Genomic DNA, 11,784 nt, shown 5'->3' with positions numbered 1-11,784 from the left:
TACAGACCATATACAAGAAGGCATTTCGCGACGTGTAGATTTCTGAGTCAAAGTGACATGATTTGTTACACTTATGTTATATGTCTTACATTGACTTTGACGACGGAATCGCCCGAGGGTTGTTCAATGTATAGAGTCAAATATCTTAGTACATAATCATGATGTAGAGTCTTTTTGTCGTTAAAAATGAATTTACATTAAGATCTTCTTACTTGTTAATACAACGTCGAGTCATGGTTGTTGCAAATGAAGTGAGAACCAATGAGAACATATTAGACCGTTAGCAGAGCAGAAACTAATAATTGTTTTAGTCAGGATTTTCAGGATAATTATTCCGTGTTCGTTGCTCAAACCCTTTCACGTGCCCAGGTGCTACTTGATTGGGCGAGAGCAGCGGGGAACGATGATTTGATTTCATATATAATAACAATAACATGTGTATGCGACTGGCAATGCGTTAACTTACCGTGCACGACGTATTTTCCACTTGTGTGTGTGTGGTTATTAGGCAGTGGAATTGCGTCGGTTAGATTTCTATCAATTAACATTTCATGTGTAGTTGTTCCTTGGAACAATTTCTCACAACTTCGGTATCGGTCGTACATATACCTTTGCTGTGTACATATAATGCTTATAATAAAATTTCCATGGAATATGTACTGGTTTCGTGTCTCTCGCTATCAGTCGAGAAAATTAATACATAATCGATATAAAATATATCAAGTATACGTATATTGTTTAAACAATTTTTCTATTTTCGCAATGGATGCTAGCCTTTGCCAGTCGATTTCAGGAAAATGGTACGTACCTATTAGAGTGTGCATGTTGAAAGTCGCGCTCGGGTGTCGGAGACGTCCCGGGACGTTCTCCCTAGGTCTTCGGTTGATTTGCACCCGGGCGTATATTTGAGAACCGTGGAGTGTTGTGTGTTGGTGAGAATCTGTCTTTTGCCATGTCTTTTTAAATATAGGTCTTGGTAGGCAGGTAGCATACTTTCTTGTGTGTGAATGTGTACGATTAGACTGTAAGTAGGTAGGGGCCGGGGCAGGCTATTACATTCTCCAATTGGGTATGCTCGCGTAGGTTTCGCGTGATAGTCCTGCTACCGGGATAATTTGTAGCGTCGATTCGAAATTGGTCCAGACGGAGCATGCTGTCTGCTTCCGATTTCGATTTCGATTCTTCAAATTCGGCGAACCCCAAGGGGGTCGTCGTCGCGGTCGCGGTCGGAAGAATATGATTGTCGAAACGAACGACCTGCTCGATTGCACTCGTGGTACGATCATACAGACTCTTGGAGTTCTGTTGGTTGTCCACAACCGAGCAGCTTGAGGGTTTCAGGTGGGTGGACTGCCGAAGAAAAGAAGAGGCTATATGCCGAAGAGGCCCGACCGAAATTGTGTCATTGAAAAGGGCAACTACTAATGGCTCTGCATCCTCGGATGAGGAGTCATTCTGTTACTACTTTGTCACTGTACTCGCCTGTAGTTGTAGTCGTAGTAGTTTGTATTGTGGTCGACACATCGGCCCAACCACCAGCAATATTGGGTAAATCGTGGTTTGAATTAGTGTTGCGGATGAGACGAGATCACGGTTTGCTTGGAATTGTAAATTTTCAATACAGATCATCGTAGTTGCTTAGAGAATAGTGTTGCGAAAAATCAGACCGTGTTTCCTTTAAGATAGGCGGTGTTAGCGCGAGAGTGCTGACTTGCAGTCAAGTTGAACGCGACGAACGGTGAATTTTCGTTTCGATCGAATCGTCATGCGTTAGGGCCATTCACTTTCGTTTCATCGGGGTAGTTGTACCCAAGGAAATCGCGAGACACGATACAGGGTGGGTCGAGGGGGCAGAGGGTTGACGGGGGTCGCGCAGTCGCGCTGACCGCTGTCCATCTGGGTAGTACGCGTATTATCCTACACCTGCGAACACCTGGACAGGTAAACCGAGGAAAGCGTGAACACGAGCGTGGAGTCCTGTGAACTGTCTCCTAACAACACAGTCAAAATAAGGGGAACACGAGTCGGGAACGGGGAGTACAGTGAGTATACAACCCCCGGTCGAGGGTGAGCGGTGTGTACGCCTCTTTGATCGCGAAAAAGAGCAATCGAAATACGTACTCGTAGAGGAGATTTCGATGAGTCGAGAGGGCCGGTGTTTACCTTTCGAAGAGTTGTATTGTGAGTAACGATAATCAGCGTGACCCGTGTGATGAAAATCCGATCAGAAATCTGGTCGATTATTATACATTGGGTACTCCGATTAAAGCAAAATCAGTTCCCATTTCCGTTCAATAAATCGTGAAATACATATTGCGGGACCACTAACACCCAGAACGTACGAAACGTAACCGATTATCGGTTAGCAGGTTACCAGGTGTTACATTTCGCTCCAGTGTGTATTATTCTTAGACTCTGTCAGGAGTTAAACTTTCTTTAAGAAGTTCGTGTTCACGAGTGTATACCGGCCAGAAGTACTTCCGTTGTTTCATAGTTTCGTTTCCTTCTTCTCTCGAACCACTTGTACATTAAACCGTAATCGAGTTACGAGTCTGAAACATATTGATCAGCATTAAGGAGAAAGTCGCACCTTGCGGGTATTAGTTCCTGGAAGCAGGACGGAAAGAGAGCCAAGCAGGTGGCCACGAACTTCATGCATTTGTAATACACGTACCTCCATGGTATATTCGAGGTTTCTTCCCGTGGAACAAAGACGGTCATTATCATTACATATTAACACTTTGCTAGCGGGAGGGTTTTTGTGTTTGCAAATATACAATAGGTAATCAGGTGTTCGAAAAATATTTAGAAACTACTACTTAACTTTTGTTTCTCAAAATTTACATATACAACTATATGAATATATGTTACATTTTTATTTATAAACTTATGAATTATTAAATATATTACATAAAAACAAATAATTATAGGAAAATCGAGTTTTCTTACTGCTACGTCAATCGCTCGCAGCTTTTGTTTTTGAACAAAACGTTAAGACTTACAATCAAGGTAGGCCTCGATCATTTGAATTCCTCAAAGAGTACAGAAATATTGTCAAAGTTCAGACTAGCCGTTTGACAGCTCGCTGAAAATTACTAGCAGTTACACAGTAGAGTCGCGAGTCGATATTCAACATTGTGACGTTGGTGGGGGGGTTAAAGTTTTTCCCTGGCAAGAAAACACAAGTAACCAAATAAGCTCTTCAAGTCCTTAAGGTATCCTAGAATCCTGCGATCTGTCCTTCGAGAGTGTACACGGTTCAAGACATTGTCACTCATTCCTGAGGAAACGTTGATTATTTAAGAATCGTAATCGATTAAGGGAGTCGTGTAAAGCCCTCCCCCGGGAGGCTAGGGGTAGAAATGTTCGCCGTGGCGCGTTATATTCCCGCGATGGCGACGCACGACGCGGCAGTCGCTCGGCTGTCCAGGCGGGGCGAGTCGGTCACTGTTTTGCGCTTGGAACGATGCTCGCGCGTTTTCGTAACGCGTTCAATTGTTCCCTGCCGAAATGCGGGAATTTCAAACTTCCAGGGATGGATAAGCCCGAGTCCTCTACGGGGGACGAGAGCAACGCGGATCTCGAGGACAGGGACCCGAACAGCCTGAATCAGCACCTTCAGGTTTGTGTACCTTCTCGTCCGGGACTAATACCTGTTGAACGAATCTCTGTCTTGTGTTCCACGATATCCCGCCACTCAAATATTCATGCACGCTTGAATGAAGTTGTTTCATTTTTTTTATAAACACGTTAAACGCCCGATTTTTTTACGTGTGTTTCTTCTTGTGTCACTCGAAAGTACAATACAGTCAGTAGGTAGGTAAAAATGCGATGTATTAAATATCGAAAGATATTAAAATATGTACGAAATGAATATGCAATTTGATATCTGTTTTCTATTTATTCATCGTGAGTAATTATTGCGGCACAGGTGATGTGGGACGACGTGATCGGAGAACCGGAAGGAATACGTAGTCCGGAGTGCGCGTGGCGTCTCAGCGGTCATTGTTTTCGGTTGTCCAGGGGATGCTGCTACGTTTTACTCTCGGTCCTCATCGCGCCTATATTAGCCCTTTGTTTCGGCTTCACCTTCGCTTGCCTCGCGTTTCAAGTGAGTAGACCAAGTTTTTCTCGTCCCTCCCCCCTGGCCGATCGATGTTGGCCATGTACGTTTATTTTTGCTTCCTGGCTCCTGGAGAACCTTGATTTCTATAAGGTGCACCATTGCACGTTAAACTCTTATTCTTAATCGGAATAATAATAGATCTTCTTACAGATTATGAATATGTACGAACGAATTGAATATTGTACGAGAGAGTTTGGAGTCATCTGGGAATATGACAGTAAAAATAATAGCACAAAGAATTCCTTATAAAGTGACCCCAAACTTTCGGTCGTTAATGTGGATTTATTTAAATCGGGATATATAAAATAAAGTACTTATCGTTTTCATCGGTTCAATTATCCTTATCCATCTCCGATAGGAGAGGAACAAGTTCTTAATTGCTGGATCTCCGTTTCGAGAATAAAGAAATAAAAAAAATTCTGTACAATGGGTGGGAATGAACTTGTTCTACCAGTTGATTTTACACACTCGAATCGATCACCGTACGTCACGATGCTTAGATTACCCATCGGCGAACCTTCTTCCAAAAGGTCACAGACTATAACCGAATGCTGAGAATAGTCTTGTAAGCGAAGCAGCAGAGCCGTCGGTCGGCTGTTCGTAAGAACAGGAATTAAGGAATCGATCCTTTCCAGCACATATGGTGTCTGGCCCCCTGCCTACGCGTCTGGAAAATTACCTGCGCGGCGACCAGAAATTTTCTCGTCGCGGCCACGCAGGCCATCGTACGACCGGTGATGGACTCGCTGGGCTACTTGTTCCATAACATTCGTGTCTACAATCAAAGGCTGCCGGATGGGCCGGCCGTGAAGGACGATCTACTGGTGGTATGATCACGCATGTCGTGTGATCGTCAGCTCCTTCGCCACCGAAATCGCGTAATGGAAATAAGGTCACTTTGCGGACGAAAGTGAAAAGCTTACATTAAAAATTCTGTAACGGTGGAAGGTGTCTATACATATACATACATATATTATATATCTATTGTTATAATGTTTTGCAAATAAACTATGCCTTGTGGAAACATGGCGTTCTGGACTTTGCTGGCATTTTTCGGTAACTTAGCAACATCTAAAAGGAATTTATATTTGTGAAAGTATTTCTGCTTAAATTCCGCATATTTAAATTTCCCGCTGTTTCGTGGGAGTTCACATGATTACTCGTCTCGACGAATACAAACATTGTTATCGGTGAAGCGTAGAATTAATGAAGCAACATTCGTATATATACTTTAGAAAAACGAATAGGAGCATTATCGGTCTTCGAAAGTGGGGTGACCGTGATTATCGATAAGCGTTTCTCGGAGAGATCAACAAGTCAGTTTTCAACCGGCTTTCGGTCAATATGGCCGTTCTCGCGCAGAAGTTCTTTTCGCGATGCGGTCGATTTTGTCAAGTAACTTCGTCCAGGCGTATCCTTTCATATCGTCGACTGAATTTCAACGATATCGCGGAAAAAAAGTTCCAACGATAAGTAATATCATAAAAATAAGAGCTAATTATCTTTTACATACATTCAAATGTACACTTTACTTTTGTTCGATTCGGTAATTTCGTATAAGTATTCTTCTTAATCGATGTTTTAAACCGTCAGACATTTCCGTTTCGTCTACACTTGGTGGAAAAAGTAAGTTTCCTTCTCTTCTTCGATTCTATTGTTCCTGTTTCTCTTCTAACGTACGGAGACACAGCTACGATGAGACACAGTAGTTACATAATAGTATTCTTATCTCCTGTCAGGTGGCAGCACCAATCCTATTTTACTTTATGCAGAATGTATTAATAACTCGAGAATTTAACAGATCAATTTCAACGTATCCTCTATCCTCGAGACACTATATGTATAATAAATTATAATAGAACTTCCAAATAAATGAGGACAGGATTATCGAACAATCGACTACCCTATATGTATAAGAACATAAGATCCGCGAATTAGTTACCATACGAATGCTAAAAAGTACAAAGATATTCGAATGTTTTCAAAAACCAGCTGTCTTTAGTTGGGAAGATCCTTTCGATCTCGAGTCACAGCTGACTCAGGACGAGATCCTGATTAGGGATCAGTTTCGCGTCTACTGCCAGGAGAAGCTATTGCCACGTGTGATCGAGGCGAATCGTAAAGAGATCTTCCACAAGGAGATCATGAGAGAGTTAGGGGAACTCGGGATTCTGGGGTGCACGATGAAGGGGTACGGTGCCGCGGGGGTGTCCTCCGTGGCGTATGGACTCATGGCCAAGGAGATAGAGACCGTGGACAGTGGATACAGGTCTGCCTTTTCGGTGCAATCCTCGTTGGCAGCCGGCGCGATATATGCACACGGGGACGAGTCGCAGAAGGAACGATATTTACCAAAACTCGGTACGTTGATTAGATAATGGATTGAAAGTGGTCGAATCGATAGATCCCTAAAACCCCATGCTGAAGCCTAAAAGGGTGGGCACACCAAATCCTGTAGAGTTTAGCGATTGCTTTTAATTTCGATACTCCCAGTTTTTCGATCGAGAAGAAACCTCGCTAATTGCTTACAGTTTCCGGTGAATTGATTGGTTGCTTCGGGTTGACCGAGCCGAACCATGGTAGCGATATAGGATCCATGGAGACCAGAGCTACGTACGACCCGGAGAAAAAGGTTTACAGGCTGAACGGGAGCAAAACATGGTCAGTTCGTTGTAGTGTTCGATAAATTAAAAACGTGACGAAAGAAAAACACTCTTACCGATCCCCGTACTCAAAAAATTCCATTTGAGTCAGGATTACAAACGCTCCCATCGCCGACATACTGATTGTCTGGGCGAAATGCGACGACAATGTGATCCGTGGGTTCGTGGTCGAGCGTCAGGGGAACGAGAATCGTCTGTCCACACCAAAGATAGAGGGTAAGTTCTCTTTGAGAGCTTCCATCACGGGGATGATACTGATGGATAACGTGGAGGTGCCGTCGGTGAACCTCTTATCGAACGCCCAAGGTCTAAGAGTAAGTCCTTTAAAGAGCTTCGCCTATTGGAAATTTTGATAGTCTTCTCTTGAATTCCGTTCTCGTACTGTTTCCCGCGAACGTAATTGAAGAAAGACCCGAAGTATAGGCGGAGAAACGTGTATATGCGTATATGTATACATACGACTGACATAGGGACCTTTCACTTGTTTGAACAACGCTCGATACGGCATCGCGTGGGGCGCGTTGGGCGCCGCGGAAGCCTGCTTCAGGGCGGCCAGGTCGTACACCCTCGACAGAAAGCAATTTAACAGGCCACTGGCGGCGAACCAATTAATGCAGACGAAGCTGGCCGACATGATGTGCGACATCGCGTTCGGTCTTCAGGCCTGCGTCCGAGTTGGCAGACTGCTAGACGAGGGCAAGTAAGGAGAACGACGAACCTGACACTCTTTTAACCCCCTTCGTACCTCGGGTTTCGGAATCCTCGAAACGTGAATCCATATAATCTTCATCCGTTTTCTGTCACCAAGAACAAACCGAAAGCTTCGTCATTGTTTGTTGTCTTCTATCTTGTTTCCATTAGAATTTTCTTCTTCTGATCTCTTCCTATACCTATCCTGTGAATGTAAGTGGTTATCTCGTCCCAGACCGACGACTGTTTCTTAGGATTCTTTGTCCATCAGAGCCACCCCGGAAATGATCTCCATGATCAAGAGGAATTCGGCGGCGAAAGCTTTACAAATCGCGAGAACCGCGAGGGATATGCTCGGTGGCAACGGAATATCGGACGAGTACCATATTATTCGTCATGTGATGAACCTGGAGAGTGTCGTCACCTACGAAGGTGCGTACAGACGTTGCATAGAAAACGCAAGTTTCCCCGCGACATGTGACAATGAAAAAAAAATCGACTTTCCAACGGAAGAAACACTTGGGATATTAACCTTTATCTTTCGCAGGCACGCACGATATTCATTCGTTGATACTCGGCAGAGTGATCACAGGCATTCAGGCCTTCAGTTAAGGGCAATCTATCGGTTTTGGGAAACATTGATTTATTTGTATTTACATTTGTACATGCCTTTGATACGTCTTAATAAAGCCTGGAATAGGTATACTTTAAAAGGTCCACGAGTTTGTTCTGATGTTGGAGAAAGCTTCCGAATTCTTAAAATCATCGATATCGTTTCGTTGTTGAATGAAAATGTAGGAGCTTTTTGGGGTACGGGCGTTTCATGTAAATATATAACGAATGCGGAACTTAAAAGGAACAGCCTATTGTCACCGAGTGAATCGCAAAATCTACGTGGCTATAAAGAAGAATCAAAGAACAATACAGATGCCTCCAAAATCGTGTAATCACTATTTTTTGTTTCTCTATTTGTTTCTCTCTCACTCTCTCTCTCTCTCTCTCTCTCTCTCTCTCTCTCATTTTCTATTTCGACACCGTCGAAAATCGCACATTTACTCGTCGAATACCGCGGAAAATAAAAAAGGTAGAAGCGTGAAACACACGAGAGTCTCTTCCGTTTTCGTTCCGCTTATTATTATCAACAAGGGCGTGTCACAACACAAGCGTAACTCCGAGTTTTAATCATAAATAAATTAAGTTTAATTGCTAAGTAATAAAACGTTAATTACATATGTCAATTGATAATTAATTTAAGTACAACACACGTCTCGTGCAAAAGTGTAAAGAAGTATCTTTTTTCGTGCTACACTCAATTACCATTGGTTTTCTTATTACTTGCTTTGTTTTTTTTTTGTTCTTTTTGGTTTTACGACGTAAGTTACTCTTCTCTCTCTCTCTCTCTCTCTCTCTCTCTCTCTCTCTCTCTCTGTCTGTCGGTTGGTTTCCGGTTTGGTTTTGTGTGTCTCTGTGTGTTATATTTTTTTTTTCTTCATCTGTCCACTTTTAAATGGTTCTCGACTACAATAAGCTCTTGGTAAAACGTAGTAACATCGTTAGTTTACAGTAGTTTACAGTCGCCCCCTCCCCCACCATCCCTCCCACCCCCCAGCCCCTCTTGCGCGTTTCCCGATCTCGTCGGAACATCGTGTGCCTATTACATAACTACACGCGCCGGCCATGTTGGAATCGAATTTTCCATTCAGCGCTTCCCTCTATTGTTTGCGTTCGAATAAGAACTTCTTCCTTGTTCTCGAGTTACAGACGGAAAAAATAGTGTAATACAAATTCCAAATTCGGCTGGATCCACGATCCTCGGTCGATCGACGAGCGGACGCCTAACAATGTGGTCGCTTACGAGAAAAAAACTAACCCCCTCGTCGATCTTCCCGCACGCGCGCGTTGAGAGCGGATCGGCGCCATTTTTCGGTCTTTGGAAAATTCGATCCCATACATTTACAAGCTACATACCTCTCGATCATTCTCGTTTGTTTTATCTTATTATTCGCAAAAATCAACGACACGCCGCTCCGTCGACTAAGTTTTCAGGTTCGTGAACCCTTCATCGTTTCTCATTTTCTCATCCACACTCTCTGTTATACATATATGTATATTCTCGTGTGTTTCCTCTTTCTCTCTGTGTGCGTGTGTGTGTGTATGTTTGTCGTGTGTTATTTTGCGTGTATGTGTTATGTGTGTCATTCACTAATGAAGACAAGTAAGTGTAAACAATAAATAATGATTTCATCTTTTATTCGCGTTTAATCTACGATCCTTTGGTATGTCCCCGCGGAGATCCATCGATCCGCGGCCATCGATTCACGGGGTCGTCTCCCCCTTGAACGAGAAAAGAAAAGGTAACGACACCGCCGAAGCGAGAGATCGATCCGTTTTCCTCGATCCTCTCGTTCCAGCCTCCCCGATATTTCATTTGTATTTCCCCCTCTCTTTCTTGAGTGCTTTTCTTTTGACATCGATTTTCCACCGCTTTCCAGACCGTTCGCATAAATTCAAAGCTGTACTCGATTCTTGTGGTGCAGCGGTCTGCATTTAAAACACTAAAAAGGAGCTTCAACCCTCCCGAAACATCCGTGTTCCCTTTCCTTCCCTCTTTTCCCCCTTTCCTCCGCGTTCGAGAGACCATTTTTGTCTCGCTCGTCGAAGATTTTTCGCCTTCCATACTCCACTGGATGTCGACACAATGTGAACCCTCATATTATAATAAATATAATAATGTATACTTGCTTTTGCACTTGTATTTTACATTATTTCATCTCTGATTAACTAATCGATACCTTATTGTCGTACGAACCGTTCACCTGTTTTCGCACCTGCGATCCTCTACTCTCTGTCCCTCTCAACCTCTCTTCTCTCCACCACCCTCTTTCGCTGTTACGTCGAGCCCCAACCGATCCAATTAACAGATAATTAGTTAATGAGTTACAGGTCCTCAGACGTCCTCGCGATCGTTCGGGAGCTTCTATTTTATCTGCCTTCGACTCCATTACTCACTCGTCGACGTCTCAACAACAAATTGAAATACAAAATTTCTTGATGATTTACATGATTATACTACGTATTACTTGTATCAATAACATTTCGGATTTTATCGATGGTCTACGGGATCTCCTTTTATTTCATTGGATATGTGGCCTACATAACTATTTGTGAAATGATGTTTCAGGTCTGTAATGTAAAAGTATATGTATATTGAATTCTTTCAATGAAAAAGGTGCAGGTAGATTTTCGTGCATTTATATTCTGGCGCACTTTAGGACACTTCTTATGTTAGATTGCAATGCGTTTCATTCTTTTTTTCGTAAATTATAAAATGGATGGACCGCTAGGTTATCTAATCTCATTAAAAAATGTTGCAATTAAACGATAACACGGGAATATCATTAAACAAACACCGTCAAACAGATCTCGTAAATTTTATCAACAAAATCAAACAATGGAACAATGTTCAATTACCGATCATTGACGCACTGGCACAATGGCAAATAAATGTCGAACATCAAACAAAGCGATACATAAACATTGCAAAACGTAATTATACGGTACTCAATTATTAAGGTAGTCATTCGAATTAAACTAAGCATGAAAGTTATGTGGAACAAAAAGAATCTAATAGATGTTCACGAAACGAATAGCCAAGTCCAAGCCAGAAATCCAGCTCCGAACGATCTTTACGCGTGCTATACAATAATATAATATATCCATATAATATATTACTCAACATTCGTCCAATATTCGATATACCTGCCGTCCAAGGACTTAACTTTTACAATTTACTCTCTATCTGCCATTCTCCCATTTTATCCCCCACCCCCATACTTCCAACTATTCTTTCGTTTCTATCGATTTAACACTCGCGCGCGCGACTTGCATCGTTGCAATATAAAAAAACGCGTATACACACACGGACCCGAAATAGATTCTCTTAGTCTCTACGTTTTATTCCCTTCTTTATCGTTATTAGTGTTATTTCTGCCTTTTAATATTTATATTTGTATATTCATATTTATATATGTTCATTTACCTTCGCCTCGAGGTTCCGATCCTCCAATCCACCACCCCCTTGAACGTAATCATTTGTTTCGTGCAAATGATTCGAAAAGGGTGGTGTGTTACGCTCGGTGAAGTACCAACCCGCCCCCCCCCCATTTCGTGTCGTCTCAAGACGATCTGTTTTCCCACCCCTACCCACAGATTTACGGTTCTACATTAACCCCCCCCCCTTCCCTCACCACTTCGTTCACTGTCACTTTTCTCTTCGTTTCAAACCCTCATCGATCGCCGGTTCGG

At 42.8% G+C, this 11,784-nt stretch overlaps 2 protein-coding genes across 2 annotated transcripts; both read left to right on the top strand.

Moving 5' to 3' along the window:
* Window positions 1-3,466: 3,466 nt before the first annotated feature.
* LOC107192339 (caveolin-3-like) lies at window positions 3,467-4,959 on the top strand. The gene is made up of 3 exons (XM_015581560.1): window positions 3,467-3,622; window positions 3,932-4,111; window positions 4,762-4,959. Exons 1-3 carry the CDS (start codon window positions 3,467-3,469, stop codon window positions 4,957-4,959), a joined length of 534 nt encoding a protein of 177 aa, XP_015437046.1.
* Window positions 4,960-6,075: 1,116 nt separating this feature from the next.
* LOC107192319 (glutaryl-CoA dehydrogenase, mitochondrial) lies at window positions 6,076-8,100 on the top strand. The gene is made up of 6 exons (XM_015581534.1): window positions 6,076-6,487; window positions 6,658-6,787; window positions 6,881-7,103; window positions 7,260-7,489; window positions 7,751-7,911; window positions 8,027-8,100. The coding sequence occupies exons 1-6, from the start codon at window positions 6,076-6,078 to the stop codon at window positions 8,089-8,091; spliced, it is 1,221 nt and encodes a 406-aa protein (XP_015437020.1). The 3' UTR covers window positions 8,092-8,100.
* The last annotated feature ends 3,684 nt before the right edge of the window (window positions 8,101-11,784 follow it).

Source organism: Dufourea novaeangliae, unplaced genomic scaffold (assembly GCF_001272555.1).
Source record: "Dufourea novaeangliae isolate 0120121106 unplaced genomic scaffold, ASM127255v1 scaffold335, whole genome shotgun sequence".
Taxonomy (NCBI): domain Eukaryota; kingdom Metazoa; phylum Arthropoda; class Insecta; order Hymenoptera; family Halictidae; genus Dufourea; species Dufourea novaeangliae.
Note: the sequence above shows the minus strand (reverse complement) of the source record. Positions and strands in the feature narration are given on the sequence as shown.